This window comes from Myripristis murdjan, chromosome 9, assembly GCF_902150065.1.
Source record: "Myripristis murdjan chromosome 9, fMyrMur1.1, whole genome shotgun sequence".
NCBI lineage: Eukaryota > Metazoa > Chordata > Actinopteri > Holocentriformes > Holocentridae > Myripristis > Myripristis murdjan.
Genome location: NC_043988.1, coordinates 32,425,857 through 32,445,543, shown reverse-complemented (window position 1 = coordinate 32,445,543; position 19,687 = coordinate 32,425,857). Strand labels below are relative to the sequence as shown.

Here is a 19,687-nt window from a genome sequence, read left to right as displayed (position 1 = left end):
AAAAACCTGCGAGAACAAAAAAAAAAAAGTAGTAGTGTGTTTTGCCAGAGGAAGAGGGCTTAGATATACAGTTATACAGTACATTACAGCTGGTCCCACCCGAAAACCCCATTCATTTCTAATGGGAGAAAACACACCAAAATGCACTTCCATGGAGGAAAACGTGAATATAACAAACTGGACAAATAAATTAGATCATCGTCTTGGCTGGTAAACCACGTCCCAACAGTTCAAGGAAGCACAACAGAATAAAGTGACACACGTTGCTCGGGCCGCGATGCAACAGCGAGTTAGCGTTCCTGTTTTTGGCGGCTCCGTCCCAAACACCTCCCTCCCACCGTTTGGACCTCTTCGCAGCGAGGAGAGGATGCAGGAACAGGAGTTTTTTTTTTTCTTTTCTGTTTGGAGCCGAGCCGCGGAGCTCGTCACAACAACAGGAGGAAATCAGTGTTAATCAGACAGTGCTTTGGTAAACATTTCTGGAAGACTCTGCCTGATGGACAGAGAGAGAGAGAGAGTAAGAGAGAGGAAGAGAAAGAGAGAAGGGCTGGATTAAACAGAGAAGCTCAGAGAAGCCCCCGCCGGGCGAAAACACAGCCTTGTAACACACTATCAGGGGCAGAGTCCAATTCATCACAACACCGTGTGTGTGTGTGTGCACTGCAAAAACTCAAAATCTTACCAAGATTATTTGTCTTATTTCAAGTCAAAAATGTCTTATTCCTAGTCAAAATATCTCATTACACTTAAAATAAGACATGATCACCTCAGAAGTAACTTGTGTTTAGACAATTGTCTCTTGTTTGAAGTGAAAATTTGCTTGTTTCATTGGCAAAATTTGTTTCTTGTTTCTAGCTAATTTTCACTTATTTCAAGTGAATTTTCACTTTTTCCACTGGCAAATTTTGCCAATGAAACAAGCAAATTTTCACTTGTTTCAAGTGAATTTTCACTTGAAACAAGTGAAAATTGTCTAAAAACAAGTTACTTCTGAGGTGATCATGTCTTATTTTAAGTGTAATGAGATATTTTGACTAGAAATAAGACATTTTTGACTTGAAATAAGACAAATAATCTTGGTAAGATTTTGCGTTTTTGCAGTGTGTGTGTGTGTGTGAATCATCAGAAATGCAACAGATTTCCTGCAGAATTCAATTTAAATAAGCCCGCCGACACAGAAATCTGACCCATAGCCTTAAAGAATCCAATTGCATAAGATAATAAAAAACTATTGCTGATAAACCACCGATCATATATATATATATGTATATCTATATATGTATATGACTCTACCTACACACACATCTTTCAATCATTTATCTCACACTGCAACAACATGTCATGTTGCAAACCACCTCCAAATATGACAATCCTTAAAAGTGATTTAATGCATAAGAAGACTCTAAAATAGCAATCATTGTCTTTTTTTTTTGTTGTTGTTTTTTGTTTTTTAAAGTTTGACAAACATTTAGTCCAGGAACGTGGGAGCCGTGGGAGCCGTCTGGTGGGTGCAGCGCCCCCCGCCTCGTCCCGCCGCTACAGTGCAACTAAAATCATTGCTCAACTGGATGAAGGAAGCACAGTCTCTTTTTCACAATCTCAAGTAAAAAGTCACCCACCACACTCGAAAAAATAAGCAGCGACCTCAGATCAGATCTAAGTCTCTACCTGGTAAAAATCCCATACAGTTTGTTCATGCTAGAGGCTACAAATGAGTTACATCCCATAATTATTATTATTATTATTTTTTTTGCATATCACTTCTCATAGCTTAAAAGTGAAGCTTTCACCCCCCTCAACAGGTCACCTAAGATGTTTTTCTTAATATATTAGTTTTTTTTTTTCAGCTAAATATCATCAGTGTATTTATGTACAGTAATACAATAATAACTTGAGGAAAACACACACACACAGTGCACTGTAAAGTGTTGTTTTGGCATGTGCCGCTGCTGCTCTAGTTTCTGCATTAACAGTGACTGCTATCCATGCCTACAGTCAAGCTTTTATTGTGCGAGTTACTTGGACACACAGAAACTAAAAGCTAGCCTAGGTCACGTCGTGGAGGAGGAAAGTAAACACGGCCTTGTTCAAGCAGAAGCCCGACACAGGACTCGAGTACATGCTTCATGATTTGATACGTGGTGAGGTTAAGACCGTTAAATAGAGCGTAGTCTAAAAAAGAAGAAGAAGAAAAAAAAAAAAACACAGGGTCTAAAGTGTTCTGGAAAATCCCCACTGCAACTTCACTGACCCCCCGCCCTCCCCCGATCCCCAGAGAGACAAATGGTGACAGTCTTTGCTGTATAGCTCAAGTCCACATGCCCAACATTTATGCTGGTAAAAGCTTCTGTCTTCCTTCTGTTCAGCTAAAATCAGTGCAATGTCTGCCATCCAGAAGGAAGTTGCACATTCACAGTCCGCCCGCCGTCGAGAAAAACCGTGTGCTTCAGAGTCTGTTTTGTTCACTAAGACATTTTCTTCAGAGCAGCCGGTGAGTTTTTTGAGGATGGGGACTGCCTGTTTGCCCGTGGAGCGCGTCGTGGTTGTTTTTGATGCGCAGGTCCCGGTGGAAAGCAATGAAGTCCGCAAAGGTCCTTTTTTTTTGTTGTTGTTTTGTTTTGTTTTGTTTTGTTTGTTTGTTTTGGCTAAGAGGTAAATCCAGTCGGGAGAGTCACCTCGGCTCGTAATGAGCTGGTTGGAAATCAAATGGAGAGCCGAGGTCGGTGACGATGGACGCTCTGATGCTTTACCATACAACTCGTGTCTGAGTGTGTGTGTGTGTGTGTGTGCGTGTGAGCATGTGTGTACATATAGGCATACACAAACTCCCCAGACTAATCTCTTTCACACCCACACATACATGCACAAACACACACACACACACATGCGCGCGCACACAGTGCAGTCATCATCCTGTGAGGCTGCGGGTGTGTTACTCGGGCCGGCCGGCAGCAGGGGGCAGCATGCCCCTCTCTCTCAGGTGGGAGTGCAGCGAGTGGAAGATGCTGAGCTGCTGTTCAGGCTGCAGCACCAGAAGCTGCTGGAGGACCTTGCTGGGGTTCGGGCCCCTGCAACACAACAACAACAACAACAACAGCAGCAGTGTGACTGACACGGTAACAACCAGAAAAACTCCCACCGCCTCGCCTGACAGCCGAGCTGCATGAAGTTCAAGGTTCAAGGTTTATTTGGATCCCCATTAGCATGTAAACATAGCTATTCTTCCTGGGGTCCGCATTCATCACACAAAATCATATTATTACACATACAACATATAACATCACATGACATATGACGCAACACAGTTTAAAAGAAGATACAATACAATAAGTAGACAAACATCCAGGCCACAAAACAGGACAACTGTTTCACGATTAGACAGGACAAGCTCCAAACATTGAGTTTCACTGAATTTAAATACAGCCATAATTGCCAGTACCCTAGAGAGGTAACTAAAGATATTATTCCTCCATTGGGTAAAATGACACCAATCTTACACCTGTAGCTCATATTTTAATACATCAGAATATATATAATAGATACTTCAATCACAGTCAACACACACATACCCAACTGGCACAAAGGCCAACACAAGTACTCACCCAGAGAAGTTAAATATAATTAGAATTTATGTATCATTCTTTGACAGAAGGTATTGTTTTAGTAAGAATTTAAACCTGTTTTTGCTATTTTCTTGTTTTAGATGATTAGGTAATGCATTCCATTCACTAATTGCTCTGTATATTACTGTCCTTTTTATTGCATTTGTTTTTGCTCTGGGTAGAAATAGAAATATGTAGACAGGAGGGACGAGTCCAGCCGAGTCCAGCCGCTCTCAGAGGCTAAAAAATGTCTTTATTCATATGAAAAACCAAAACAGACAGACACACAAACAGCAGCTCAGGCAGCTGCATGCCAGGAAAATGCACACTCACCTCTCTCCAGCTCTTTCTCTGCCTTTTCAGTAGCTGCTTACTCAGCTTTTATTTTTATTTATTTAAATTTTTTTTTTTTTTTTTTAACTTCATTAGGCGATGGGTAAAACTGCAGCCAGCCACATGCTGCTGTGTTTTGGCTGAGTTTGCCTGCTCGTATTTGAAAGTGCTGCTCAACTCTAAAAATACATTTGGCTTTGAGGTGAAGCAGCCACTGTGGCAGCTCAACAAGAAAAATATGGATTTGTCATGTATATTTTTTTTTTACAGTAATGTTTAGAACCAGAGAGAAATGACTTGTAGCCACCAGACGAAGGTTGTGGAGGGTAAAGTGGTTCAGTCTACCAGTTAAATTATTTCTATTCTTTTGTCAAAAGGGAAAAAAAACTGAAAAGATTTTATAAAACGGCAACAAACATAAAACTTTTCCTTGCTGTCATTTTGCTGTTTAAATGCTGTAATCTTTTATTTTTGAGAAATTCAGTATCGTTTCTGAGCTCTGCCTGAGTCGGCCATGAAAACGTTTCCTTTTGCTGTTGCTGATTGTTTGTGTGTTTATTTGCATCCTTTTATTTATTTTGCAGCACTTTGCAACTTTAAGAAGTGCTGTACAAACTAATTAATGATTTGATATATTTACTGGAGACTGTTATTATTAACAGTTTGCTGATTGCTGTGTAAAATGATTATTCCTGCTTGTGATTTTCATGCTGTCCTTGTTTCTTGTCTGACTCGGGTGACAAACCCATTTTCTCCTCGTGGATACTAATAAACTTTATCCTCATCCTTACAGCTTGAAGAAGCTTTGGTAATATAAATGATATTTTTAGATTTTTAGATTCCTACTACCACTGTCCACTTGTGTATAACACACCTAGCAGCTTCTGTGCTCACCTGATGAAGCTGGCGATGTAGACGTGAGTGAAGGTGGCCATCAGGTACTGACAGTCGAAGCGGTCCATGATGCCGCCGTGGCCGGGGATGGTGTTGGCAAAGTCCTGACGGGGAGAACAGACGCAGGAATGACGATGCAACTCAGACCTGAAACAGCTGAGACTCACGTGCGTCTTGAGACTCGAGACAGACCAATTAATCGGTCGGCTGATTACATTATCTGGCATTTTGAGGTAACTGGCCCTCAGGAGGCTGATAGACATCGAGACGTCTGCAGGCAGCCTGTCAGCGTCTCTGCTGTGCAACAAAATGTCACGGCTCCCCCTTGTGATCAATGCTGTGAGGTGCAATAAAAGTTTGTTTGTTTGTCATTCATAAAAATTTTTTGTTTGTTTCTTTTTCTAACAAAGGTTAGTTTTTTGATTACCTGTGGAAATCTGTTTACTTGATACATTTTTATTTAAAGTAAGTGCACTGCAGACAAAGTGCAGATCTACTTGACCAAACAGAGAGAAAGCAGACAGTAACATGAGTTAAATAAACATTCATTTAAGATCTGCCATTTTGTGTCTCATTTGTCATTATAACGAAATCGTATTTTATCAGATGCAAGAAAAAACAAAACATAAAACAAAAACAAAACAAAAAAACAACAACAACACGATATCAGCATTATATTATCAGCTCTCTAAATTAAGGCATCAGCCACTGAAAATCGTTGGATCACTATTCTGGATGGTGTCAAAGTAAGATTTAAAGAGATAATATTTTCATCCGACAGTAAAATGCATCTCTAAAATAAAGGGAAAGTAACACAAAATAAGCTTGTGTTCGTTATTAAATCAAAATTCACAGTAACTTGTGTGGGTTTGATGTTAGAGAGCTGAGCTGCTGGCGGGACGAAGGCTCTTAAATATCTGCAGTGGATTTGTTTGGTGGCCAAGAGCACAAGACCGGCCGTGCTGGACCGTTTGCACTAATGAACGTGGGTAATTACGGCGGGTGTTGCCGACAAACAGCTGCCTGTCCCTTCAAGTCGGAGCTCGGTTTGATGTTTCCCCTCGAGCCAAAACCTGTGTGTTGCTAAGTGTTTAGTGCAGGCTGCTTGGTTCAGTTTAACTGCCCACTGATGAAAGACAAAGACAACAAAGAGCACAGATGGTAAAAGGTTCAAACTGCTAAGTGGTGCAGATGAAGCAGAAAAAAAGGGATTAGGAAACACATCTCACCTTCAAAATCAAATGAAATAACCACAAAACACAGCAGGGCAGGGGAAACGAGTAAATGCTACTATCCCTGATGAATGAAACTACACTGCAGTGGAAGTTAATGGGTGTGTGAGTGTGTGGAGGAGAAGGAGAGGCTAAGCTCACCTTGATTTTGAAGGCTCGCTTGAAGCCGCTGGCGAAGAAGCCGCCAAACGGGCCGATGAGAGAGGCGAAGGCCGAGAGGAAAATGCTGTGGATCTGGAACGGGTACAGGGTCACCGTTTTCTGAAAGAGATCACAAGCAAGAAACACCACAAAGTGAGCAGATTAACAGCAAAAAAATATTTACGGCGTGCATGTAACGAGGATGTTAAACCGATCATTTGTAAAACAAGTTGAACACCGTGATAAGTTGCTTTTTTAACATTCAGAGATTCATTACAGCGGACTGAATTACATGATTCAATCTGGACTGCATCCCCACATGCTGTAAGGAAACTACAGAATAAAAAAAATGAAAAAAATCCAAGGCTGCACAATTAATATGATATAAATCTATATGGCAAGTTTCGTTTACGCAAATAAATATTCATAAAATGCTCACATATTGCTCATATTGCTACAAGTTACTGATGTAAGACAACAAAAACACAGTAAAATCATTTTTTCCCCTGTTTTTAAAGGTGCTACATAAATACAGCTTACTTTATTTTCTGCTGTTCATCAAGACTAATAATTGAGTGAAACTCTGTGTTTCTGTAGTTCAAGGTGTTGTTACCCACTTTTTAAAACATGGAAATTTACTGATAATTTCTAAACTGTCAGACTTTTACTAAAAACTCTGGGTTTGATCTGGACTGCAGCTGTAATTCAGCTGATGTGCAGTAAAACTGAAGACTGCAGCGGTGTGTGCATCGACAGAAAAGGTGCGTATTTCACTTGGTGATGAGTCAAAAGGATTGAATGACATCAGAGCGTTTCCCTGCCACCTGTCCGCACCCGCCCCGTTAACAGGAGGCGATTCTTCATTTTACTTGACGTCGCTGTGTCGAGTTCCCTCTGCAGAGACTCGCCGTACGTCCTGACAGACAGACAGACAGACAGACAGACAGAGCCTCACCCATCTCAGCGTGTTCTGGATCACAGCCGGCAGCGTGTACTCCTGCAGCACGAAGATGTCCGACGGCTCACACTCGATGGTGAACCGGTTGGTGTCGCTGTTGTAACCGGCGGGACACACAAAGTACTGGAACTGGGACAGCAGGTAGGCCAGCTGGGAATAAAACAGAACACATAATGGAGAGATCAGCCGATTCACTCTGATTTGGTACACAGTAAGGATGCACGATAATAACGGCACGTCATCCCTATCAGGCAATGTTGGCTTTAACATGAAATGTCTGTGTGAGTCTTGAATGAAAATATCTGCTGATACGACATGCCAAAATGTGAAATAGGTCAAATCTGCCCTGGTTGTGTCTGTTGTGAGGATTGCCCAAACCTGTTTTCTTATTTTGACCAGTGACTGTGTGCATTTTGAAAATCAGTGTATTGTATTTCTGCATCTGCCAGTGGGCCATCATAATGAGACGAAAGCCAAAAGAGTCCAATATTGATAGGATAAGATAAGATAAGATATTCCTTTATTAGTCCCACACTGGGGAAATTTCAAGCATTACAGCAGCAAAGTGGATAGCAAAATATGAAGCATAATTTACATTATAAACAGATAATAAATAGCAAAAAGCAATATAAACACTATAAACAAGGAATATAGGAAAAAAAAAAGTGCATCCTTAGTACGCTGGTATATCATCACATCACCAAACCTGCTGGAGTGAGCCTCGTGGTTTTAGTTAAAGCTCCAAATGTCTCCTGAGTGGGGGATTTCCACCAGCCGGATCCTGATAAATTTCAGCAACTGGTTCATTTGTCTGCTCCGCCGGCCATTTAAGCAGATAACCGACCCTCATTTTTGCACGCCTGCTCTATTCTAAAAATACAGCCGTCGGGGTGAATAGTGAAAGGAGCGGCTAAATTTGGAGATGCCGCAGCCACTGTGGTCAATGGGCAAAAAAAAAAAAGTTTACTGTTCTGGCTGGCATGTGATTAATTCATGAAAGTAAATTTTAAAGGGGAACTAAGTTTATTTAAAAGCAATGTGGAGGAGGAAATGCAGAGCACGTGTTTGAATGTTGAGAAATCACTATCTGGCTCACAGCTGGGAGCATGAATGGAAAGTGCCAACAGGCAGCAGACACACACTGATGAATTTTGTCCGTGGCTGTTGAAGGTTAAAGGAGCACTCCAGAGTGTTGAGGAAAATATGCTTTTTCCGACTTACCCCGCCTGAGACAAGATGTGCGATATGATTTTCACCTCTGTATGTCCAGTGGTTCGGTTTCTAAGTGTAGCAGTTTGTGTTAGCTTAGCATAAAGACTTGAAGTCTATGGGAGTCATTAGCCTGGCTCTGTCAAGGTGAAAAAATAAACCTTACACCAACTCTGAAGCTCTTATTTAGGCTAAGCAGACATGAAATACTAACCATATGAACCGAACGAGTGGACGCACAGAGGTGAAAATAATATCGAACATCTTGTCTCAGTCTGGGTACGTCCGAAAAAGAGTACTGTGTCCAAAACGAGTATTAATTAAAGTTTATCTCCGCTATCAGCCACTTTGGCAAGTAACCAACCACCTGGACATCTGAAAATTCAACTTTCTGGTATTTTATAATAATAGGTATCTGGGTGCATTGTAAAAAAGTCTTAATACCTCATTCAGTCTCATTTTCAATGTTAATTTATTTTCCTCCCAAAAAGGTAAAAAAATCTGCCAGTGGGATGAATAATTAACAACTTGATTCCTGAATTTTCTTGAATCAAGTGTTCATTTTCTTGATCCTAGTGGGCCGATCTGCCTCATTTCAACAGATTTGTACTTGTTCCCTTTGAAATTCCTGAGACAAGTGAAACTGCACTGCAAACAAGTGGTTTATCTCATCCCACGAGGTTTTTTCCCCCATTTCATTTATGAGGAAAAACGAGATTTTAATACTGAATAGGAGACTACATGGTTAATCTGAAAAATTAACCGGAAAGAGAAATATGAGACACATGACTGAGTGATGTGAAAGCCAAAGGGAGTGTACTCACGACGAAGGCGAAGACCACAGTGGAGAAGAAACCTCCGATGAAGCCCTCCCAGGTCTTCTTGGGCGAGAGCTGCAGGGAGGCCGGACACACAAAACAGAGGCTGTCTTTCACATCACGATGACACGGGGTTTCCATTTGCCCTCGCCACAGACGGCATGTGACTCCAAAAAGCAACTCCTTTCTTCCTGCTCCCCTCTGCTCTTACTATGCAGCTCTCACGAGAATGGTGCCATCGTACGAGCCCTCCCCTTCATGCGTCTAGCCCGCATTAGTGCCGCATGCCTTTCTCTCTTGAACATTACACGGCTAAAACCAAATTAGTACATTTTTAAAACATGAATTTTCTACTGCCTCTCAGCGAACTCGACCGTGGGGCCATTTTGTTGAGCTTCACGAGACTGAAAAGAGAGAAAAATCTGATTTTTCTAGATAGTTCCTCTTGAAAATGGAACTGTATTGCAGCAAAAGCAAACAGTGGGATTTTTTAGTTTTTGAACCTTTATCGCACTTTTCCTGAGTGATCATGTGTTCACCTGTGTTATCACTCAAATCACCAATCCCCAACAAAGTCATCCATGTTGTGGGGGACAGATACACACACACACACACACACAAACAAGAAGACTGTACCTTTGAATGTGCTACGAGGGGACAGATTTACATTTTAAATTTACAGCGTGAGGTGATGACGTGTTTCTATTAGCCCAGCAGCAGCAGCACAAACCCAGGTCTGAGCGAGGCTCTGGGAGGTGACGGCTGTGTTTTTATGGAGGACTGGACGTGCCAAAACCATAAATTAATGCCTCAGTGAGTGAATTAATGAATGTGTACGTTTAAAAGCAAACACACACAGAAACAAATGAATGCATAAAATCTGACAAATTTATGTGTTTCTTGCATTTCTCTCCTTTTGTTGCCGAACAATTTACTTATCCTGATTTATTTATCTATCTCTGTATTTACTTACTTTTGTATTTTGCTGTCCAAACATTAAGAAAGGCTGGCTGATTGATATTAGAGCGTACTGTTTGATTGTGTTTGCCTTCGCCTGACTGCACTTAGTAAACTAACCGGTGCGTACAGGCGGCAAGCGGCAGCCAGAGAAATGCGACGGCTGGCAAACGAGGCTGAAAAAGCTGCTCCAGATTTTCTGTGCTTCCTGGTGGAGGAGCCGGCAGACCGCTGGGTCCGCTGAGGTGCAGCTGCTGACACGGAGGCTGACCGTGTTGTGTTCAGCACTTTGAGGGAAGTGGCTCGATGCCTGAATCTTCCACTTTCACGAAGTTCAGGTTACAGCGGAGCAGCTGGACGGCCGTCTTGTCATGTAAGTGTCTCTGGAAGCTGTGGGGAGCTGGCTGCTCGCATCACGGCGCAAAGCGAGCACGCATCTGAGGATCTCTATCATATTGTTATCATATAGGTGAAAAAATACTAAATAAATGCAGAAAGGCCTAAATGAGAGAATGAATAAATATTGTAGTGATGAAATATATAAATAAATAAAGGAATAAATGCATTCAGATGTTGATCAAAGGGGGAAATTATATATTTATTAGGGCTGTAATAGTTAAATAAACCCCTGGTTAGGGTTGTATTGTGGTTTTTAGGTCACGATTTTGGTTTTAGTTTGGTGTGTTTTGTACATTAGGGTGAAAAAAAAAAAAACACTACGATTTCCAGTGTTCTCTTTTTTGTGTTATTATTATTATTATTTTTTTTTTCATTCAGAGATTTGGGATAACAATATGAAATCAACAATTATTCTTTCAAAGGCAAAAGTGCTGCTTAGACTATTTAAAACAAAACTACCTGAATACCTTCAGTTTGTTCATTAATTCATCAGCTAAGTGTGTGGTTAAATGGTGTTTGTTGGGTTTTTTTTTTTACATTTTGGATTAGCAACGTGTTGAATGGTTTGTTTTTCTCAGTTTGGTTTTACATCCCTAATAGCGATACCACCAAACTTGAGTAGAGTAGACCAAACACACAGAATAAAATGATTGTACATGTATTAATTTATGTCAGCTTTTATTTCTTTATTTTGTTATATGTACATTAAGGCTATTTGTATTTAAAATTTTACTTTTCTGTTTTTTTCCACATCTGGGTTTTAATGTTCAGGCTTTAGAAACATTTTAAAATCAGTTTTTGTCCCCTACATGAACTTTACCATTTTGAGTGTCTTGTAATAGACACGTTTTAAATTGCATAAAATGAAGGGAATTTAACTTGACCTCCACAACCCTAAACCATTATCCTCATCTGCCTTGCAGTAAAAACAACAACGACAAATGTCCCCTCTCAGCTTTTCTTTCCTGACTAACTGCCTCTCTGTCATAAATAATCACTCTGGGACACTGAGCACAGCATTGCTTACGACCGGTGGACTGTTATTTTAGAAAAATCTGGCAAAACGTTGTCAGTTCCATTGAGTGTGTGACTACTTTGAAATTGGTATGGCTGAGAGTGGCAGCTGAATGTCAAAAATGTCACTCTTCTGCCCAAACTGACCTTGTTAATTTCCCCGGGGAAAATACTGTATGTTTTCCCCAATTGTCTTTTTCTCTCCTTCAAATCCTCCATATACAATTTAAAGCTAAAAACCTATTTGTATGTTTATTTTCTCAACAAACATGGTCCTCTCTTAGGATTTTAACGGCACAGTCGAACCTTGATTGACAAAAACTCCAAAAAAAATTCCTTCCTACTGCTCGCTTCTTCAGCAGCTTTTCCCCGTTGCTGTGGAAAATGAATGCAAAACTCGGATTTACCTTTATCAGTGGAGTTCTCCCGAAAAAGAAGCCAAACAGGTAGGCCATGATGTCGTTGCAGATCACAATGGAAATGGGGACAATGAACCTGGAAAACAGGAATTTCAACAGTATTAAGAGGTGGTGGGGAAATTATTTGCTTCTGGCTGTGGTGGTTAACTTTCGCAGTAATCTGGGCCAACCATAATTTAGCTGTCTAATGTTACACTAAAAATGTGGTTCTCTAATGCAGTAGTGAAAGTGGCTGGTGAATTGTTAAGATATACCTGCCACTGTGACTGAGGAGGCAAAAAGTGACATTTTTGGCAACTACAAAACCTGTATTAGTGATGAGGATTCTAGTGAAATATTTTTCCTTGCAAACATTTTTTGAAATGATACACATATGCATTTTATTTTGAAATCAACCCCCGCTGAGAACCACTTCCTGCTGCGTTACTTTAATTTGAAAAGCCCGCATGAGGAGCTCCCCTGCAGTCAACACAGTGGCGACAGCACAAGTGCAGCGACAGGCAAAGAGACAAGGCAGGTTCCTCAGGTCTGTGTCTGTGTCCCGCTTACCAGATCATTCCTTCAAACAGGTTCTGAATGACTAGGTGGGACTGAGTTACCACAATCAACAGGGTCACATGGGTCCAAGCAAACTGGAATGGCAAACACAAACACAAACACCACAGTGTCAATGCACTGGAATGTGGCCGGGCCTGCTCAGAACATTTGGCTCATGTCAGAAATAGTGGAATTACACAAACAGACAGACGAGGTGAAGGACACGGGCGGCGCGCACGCTGCAGGGCGACACGGAGGCACATGTCCAAAAACATCCAAACCACCGACGCAAGACGTTATTACAGATGATTACATGGGCAGAGCAGGCTAGCGTGTGGACGGTGGAAAAGCACATTTGTCTGGCAACATAAGACGGGACGAGAAGATGGAACATGCACAACCGCTTCTGCACAGCGCTACGCCAAAGACACCACGAAACACAACAGGCTTGGCACGCTTTTTTGCTCACGTCCATTCATTTTTAATCACTACAAATTACATATATTGAAAAATTCAACATATTTGGTCTGATGAAGAGCATGTCATCCTAAACATCATGTGTAGTGATTAAAAATTAGTGGCTGGGAGCAAAAAACAAACAAACAAAAAATAAAATGCAGAACATATTTAATAAATTCCCTCCAGTGATTCCACGACCTCAGTCATTTTCCAAACTCTTCCTGAGACCGATGTTAGAATGCTCTTATACGTTTGTTTAATTTACCTTGACAGGTTTCAACTGCACTACAACCTGCAGTCTTCCTCCTTTTTCTGAGGAAGAAGACCGCAGGACGCAGTGGGAAATTTATGCTGCGATCCATTGTACTCAGAACTCAGAAAAAAAAAAAAAAAACTCTGACATGGAAAAGTGCAATGGAACGGCCGTTCAAGCCGAAACTCCAACTCGGAAACTTGGGCGAGATCCACCTAGCCTGAGTAAAAACATGCAAATATGGTGGCGCAAACAGTGAACCGTAAAACAGAGTTACCTTTTCATCATTTTTTTTTTTTCACTTTACACAGTGTTTGTATTGTATTGTGAAACGTGCTGTAACCACTTTGTAGAAGCCATTTCCATACAGTTGCTTTGTGCTTGACAGAAGTCTTTGCGAGGATGTGGTACAAGCCTATTCCTCTCGTCTCTTGTTAATCTGTATAAACAAACATCATTTTGCTGCGGACGTCCGTGTTTTCCTGAGCAGATGCACTGGGACACATTTACATTGGAAGTCGGCAAATACCAACTCAGAACGACAAACGTCTGCCTTGCAATGGACTGCAGCATAAAGTAACCCCTCTGGATTTCTTCCTGAAACAGTTGAGTGTTGTATGATTATCTCCACCAATCACAATATCAATCAAAATGAGTGTCACCTATGCAAGAGGTGTAACCACACCCCTTCCAGTGATTTATGTAAGTGATTAGTCTTTGGTTTGCATGTTGAAATGGGAGAAACAAGTAATCACAGACAGCTGGCTCAACTTGTCCAGACCCTAATTAACCTGCTGCATATGATACTCACTCTGATTGGTGGAGATTATCATGAATCATTTTCTGAGATGAACTGTCTCAGGAGGAGTTTTGATAAAGACTGAGGTCATGAGGTCACTGGAGAGCGGCTTTGATGAACTGGATTCAAAGAAATGCATGTGGATGCTTATAACAAAATGATAAGAGACATTTCACAGAAAGAAAAAGGGCAAATGACAAAACCAAACAAGACTGACTTGGACCGGTTGGGGCAGTGCCTTCCTTCGATGGCTGGTGTACTTAACAAGATTATCGTCAAATGTATCCCCACTTTGAGGGGGGGAAAATGATCATGTAATTCAATCGTCATAGCAAGGCACAAAAATGGCCAGAATTAGGCAATGACTCCTAACCTAAGCCACTCGGTCTAAAAATGTAGGCACTCTGGGTACAGCGAGGCACAGCGGATAAATGTGTCTGCCAAATGGTATACATTATGTAATGAAAACCCCAGGCCATAGATCTTCTCAGATGCCCATAGTCATGACATTACTCTGAGCCAATAAATCTGGTGCTTAAAAGCGTTCTGGTGGTGTAAGTCTGCCCTGGGCCGATTGCACGGAGATGCATTTAAAAAGCATTGGATGGAAGAGGCAGCTTGATGTGTCTACTGTTTAATTTGTAGACGATTCATGCATGTGTGTGAAATACAGCTGCAGCCACTGTAGAAGTCCTCCTAAGTCAATTAATCCCAGGTCAATCCCATTACTGGACGTTTTTGGGTTTAAAATACCACACGGGAGCATTTCAACAACAGTGTCTATCAACACACCAGTTACCAGCCAAGGTGCAACAGTAATCCAGCAAACATGAAAATAAGTAGGAGAAAAAAAACAACAGAGGGACTTCTACAATGGCTGCAACTGCAGGTAAGAAGAGTTTTCCAAAACCTTCTCAGAGGGAAACAAGAGGTAGGAAGCAGTGGCAGCAGATGGATAGGACAGTTAGCACTGGAGAAGGGGAGGAGGGGTTAACTTGGCTGATACACACCATATAAAACTGCAGGCGGTAATGTTTCTTCACTAAACTCAGTACAAACATGCAGAAACCTGTGAAGAGTAGACAACATGCAGTCAGTTGTTTTGAACTGAGTTGGAAGGGAACAGATTAAAAAATAACCATTTTCTGACAACATTGCACATTATATATAAGGGTGAATGTGTGTGACATGCCTGTGACTGACTGAACATGAACATTTTGAGGTGACAGAAAAAGCATCAATGTGTACAACATCTGAAAACACACAGTGAATATCATCCTTTGACCATTCTGGAGGGTGTAAAACTGAACAAAGTGACTCAGAAACTGCACAGATATATCAGACAGGGTCGACTCTTTGGGACGTTCATCAGGTTTGGCCGGAGAAACTTGGAAAAGCCCTGAGGGAAGTCACTGCAGAGGTGGGAAAGTTCGTACGTCACACTGGTTTCAGGAGCAAATATCCCTGGGCTATTAACATGTTTTGAAACTCACTTTGAGGCTAGTTTCTATCCTAACAATTTTTCATTGCTATGCTAGCACAGTCTGATTGACCAAGCAATCTATTTTTGTGAAAGTTACAAACACGAAAAATTATGTTTTCAAACCAGTGAAACATTGAATGAGTCCAGATCTATCCTCACATCACACAGACTAATCATGGAGCAACATAATCTCCAGTTAAAGCAGATCATGTCTGTAACCTAGCAGTTTTCTTTATAAAAAAAAAAAAAAAAAAGAAAAAAAAAGAGAAATCAGACTTTTCTCTTCAGAAACTGTCTATCCAGGGATGACATACCCACTTTTCTACTCTATCAGCGTCAGGTCAGGAGTATACTGTCCGCTCCAGTGCATTCATGTGACTCTAATTAGAGCTGACGCCCGGCTGGCTGGACAGGGTCACCTCAAAGACAACGAAGTCAGCAAGGCCCAAAGAAGAAGTGCTTTCACCCGACTATAGACTCTAGAGCTGGTGAATGATGGATCGATAAACAGGAGCTCTATTCATCCCAGAGGGAAACTCTACTGTCCCAGCAGCAGCAAATGAAAAACAGACCGCTGGTCCAATGAGTCCGCTGCCATCGCTGCAACAAACTCATTAAAATGCTCCATGATATATGTTAAACACACCTGCACTGGATACAAAAACACACATTTTGGTTAGTTAATGAGTGGACGAGTTTGAACAAAAGGCTTCCTTATTGACAGCCACTCCTTTTTGCACGTTTACACACGTGAATCAATCGTATGCTGCGCACCCTTGTTGATAACACTCAAAGCTGCCCCCTCTTGTGGTTTTATGACACATTTGGCTGCAGTTTAACGAGGTAATAACCCTGTCATCAGCTCGCTAAGAGAAGACTTGGTGACAAGGGGCGGAAAAACTGGCAAACCTTTGCTATTCCAAATATTTGACTCAAAAATAATCAATTCATGGAAATCAACAATGGCAGATTATGAGGCAAATTAGATCTTTAACGCCTGAAATTCAAACCAGGCCTTGGGAGGATGAAACACGGAAATGGAGACTATCTTGTGCAGTTGTGAGCCATCTTGATTTCTTCTCCCCCTCTCTTTTAAGTGGGAAACTTTATATTAGTCTCATTGGGGTGTTTTGGCCCCTCTTTGTTCTAATTTTTCCCTCCCAGAGCTGTCGACGGTGTAAGCTAAACCACATCCAGCTCCACAACACCCTCACTGTGGTCGGTGAAATCTGATCTACCGCTAAAATAAAGCTGTGTGTGGAAGCAAGGGGCCAAAGAGCGTGTGTGTTTTGTGAGATAACAGGCTTGCATTGTCTTGAGGGTGAAACCCACCTGCGAGGTACAAAGCGAAGGAGATGAAGCGGTGGTAGCGAGCCAGGAACTGCAGCGGCTCCTCTCTCTGCACCAGAGCCCCGAAATAATCAGCGACTGTTTCACCATAGAAGAAGTAGTTGACACAAATCAGGAAGTACCTGTTGCAAAAGAACACAGGAATCATTTTTCTACTTTTTTTTTTTTTAATTGTTTCTGTTTTCTATTTCTATTGTTTCTCTTGTAAAGCAGAGTTGCATTTCAAGACATGAAAGGTGCTACATAAATACAGTTTATCATTATTTTTATGTTCATTATGCGTATGAGTTTCCCTTGGCATGAAAGGATGGTCCTATTGTCAGTTTTGTGCCGCTGCACATTAGGCAGGCCCCCTCATTGTCTCATTTTAAAACTTTTCTTAAAACCCACCTATTTTCTTTAGCTTTAGTATTTTATTTAGCTTTTGATACCATGTAGGGTTTTTGATTTTATGATTTTATGTGTGCATGTTTTTTTTTTGTTTTTTTGTTTTTTTTTATCCTGTGCGGGCAGTGCATTTTACATTATTGCATTTTACATTATTTTATTTTATTCTATTTAAATTATTACTGTATTATTATTTTATTTTTTTATTTTATTTTATATTATTTTATTATATTATTATTATTATTTTATCTTATTTGATCTTATCTTATTTTATCGTGTTACCCTATTGTGTATTTTACCTTTTTATTCTGCTTCTATTGTGTTGTCTTGTGGTGTTTTATCTTGTTGTGCAGCACTTTGGAAAACCTTGTGTTTGTTAAAATTGTGCTGTATAAATAAAGTGGACTGGATTGGATTGGATTTTGTTTTTATGTTGACATCCACATGCATGTCTGTGTGTGCATGCGTACTTCTGGAGTGTAATGATTCATTCCCTCCTTGATAAAGGGATTATAAATTGTGTTGATTCAACTGCACTGATTTGCTAAAAGGAAAAAAAAAAAAATGCTCTAACACAGATTTTGAAACAAACCCGATTCTTAAAAAAAAAGTGGCCTTAACTTTGTGTTGATCTACTTGAACACTATGAAATCAAATTTTCTGGTGAGTAATTTTTATTTTTAAATAAAGAAATTCTGTTGTCTGTGTTTTTCACATTACAAAAGAAAAAAAAATAGTTTTACAGTGTTGCACATGTTTATTTAATGCATTGAACAGTTTGGCTAAAAGCACTACATCAAATCTCTGCCTTGACTCGCGGTTTACAAACTCACATAGAGCTGAGTAGTTAAAAAATAGCTAAACAAACGGATTTTCTATTAATAGAAAATCACCTATTACCTACACACCTGTGTGTACCCACATGTTACACACTGATGTGCACTGTGTGTGTGAGAGAGAGAGCGAGACGAGAGGAGATAAACTTCTGTGTGTCGAGCACGTGTTGCTTTTTATATCCTTTTTGTGCCCGCCTATTGTATGCTGACCTGCTGTGTGTGTGTATGAGTGCATCTGTGTGTGTGTGTGTGTGTTTGTGAATGAGAAAAGGGAGGAGCGAAGGTGAGGGGAGGTTATGTGGGAGGCCTTGGTGAAGAGGGCAAGTTTCAAGCAGCTTCATTTCCCTTCCAGCATGGCAGTGATCTTTGCTCCAGGTTATACTGAACACTGGTGTCAAATAGTGTGTGTGTGTGTGTGTGTGTGTGTGTGTGCGTGCGTGCGTGCGTGCGTGTGTGTATGCATGCGTGCAAAGGTGACTGTTAACCGAAACATAAGAACTAAAATAGAAACAAACCTAAGAACCACAGGGGTAGGTGGGCATTTGCTATTCAGAGAGCGACCTGCAGTGAAAACAAGCTGAGTCAGCGTTTTGCTGAAGCGTCGGGAGACATAAATGGTGTGCGGGCAACAGGAGAAATGACTAAATGGTCCCTATTAAAAAACCAAACACCGCCTCTGTTTCTGGATTCTGTTCTCCTTGGGATATGTTCTACGATTTAAAAGACACGAGTGCATGTTTGTGTTTGTGTTCAGGCGGGAGGCAGGCCCGTAACAAAGCGGCCCACTGTCCCATGCAAAGTTTTACTCCCCGTCAGGTTTATTTATGTTGTTTTTCAGCTCAGAAAAGTTTGAATGGGGTAAACAGTCTGGTGTGTACTGTTGTTGATCTTGCAGGAGAAATAAACTGCTGACAACCACCAAGTGTCATTTTCTTGATCCTAGTGGTCTGATCTGCCTTATTTTGCCTTGTTTCAATATATTTATACTTATACCCGCAGAAATTCCTAAAAACAACTGAAACTTGCTTTGGAAAGTGGGATTATCTCATCGTATTGGCAGAAAAAGTGAGAGTTAAGAGTTTTAACACTGAATATAAAACTAACCCTAACCCTAAATGCTTAAGATGGGGATTTTTTTTCATGCACAAAATGCTGATAAGTCATTGATGATTTATTCAGTCTGGAGTGCCACAGAGGCACTGTTCATACCTGGCATTAAAATGTGTCTTGAGTGATCCGATCACAAGTGGACAGCTCTAATTACAGGGCGTGAATGCATCCAAGACGCATTGAGTACGCATTAAGATCTGATCGTTCAGGATGTGGTCCGGCCCACATACGGCCATATTCTTTCAGCAGTGTGTATGCGAATGTGTCTGGGCGTAAATACCTACACCAATGGCGTCACATTAAAAGTGTAAAACAACAAGAAGAAGCCACAACAACAGGCAAAAATGGACTCTCGTGGATGGCGAACACATGAAACACGCTGTATTGTTTTGGATTTGCCTGCGCGCTAAGGTCTTAGGAAACCTCTTCGTCTTTTAGTTTCCTGCAGAAAACTAACAAAGCACTGATGCACAAATACGCAAATGATGTATGTGCTA

General features: G+C 40.9%; 1 protein-coding gene across 1 annotated transcript in view; it reads right to left on the bottom strand.

Moving 5' to 3' along the window:
- Nucleotides 1-1,427: 1,427 nt before the first annotated feature.
- The window catches only part of cds1 (CDP-diacylglycerol synthase (phosphatidate cytidylyltransferase) 1), a 45,739-nt gene continuing 27,479 nt past the window's right edge, over nucleotides 1,428-19,687 (bottom strand). The window contains exons 5-13 of the mRNA XM_030061120.1: nucleotides 16,840-16,979; nucleotides 15,035-15,093; nucleotides 12,526-12,608; nucleotides 11,965-12,052; nucleotides 9,194-9,262; nucleotides 7,158-7,310; nucleotides 6,203-6,322; nucleotides 4,830-4,933; nucleotides 1,428-3,068 (exon numbers count right to left, since the gene is read on the bottom strand). Of these exons, the coding sequence (XP_029916980.1) occupies nucleotides 2,933-3,068; nucleotides 4,830-4,933; nucleotides 6,203-6,322; nucleotides 7,158-7,310; nucleotides 9,194-9,262; nucleotides 11,965-12,052; nucleotides 12,526-12,608; nucleotides 15,035-15,093; nucleotides 16,840-16,979 (952 nt within the window). The 3' untranslated portion in view covers nucleotides 1,428-2,932. The remainder of the gene's footprint in view (nucleotides 3,069-4,829; nucleotides 4,934-6,202; nucleotides 6,323-7,157; nucleotides 7,311-9,193; nucleotides 9,263-11,964; nucleotides 12,053-12,525; nucleotides 12,609-15,034; nucleotides 15,094-16,839; nucleotides 16,980-19,687) is intronic.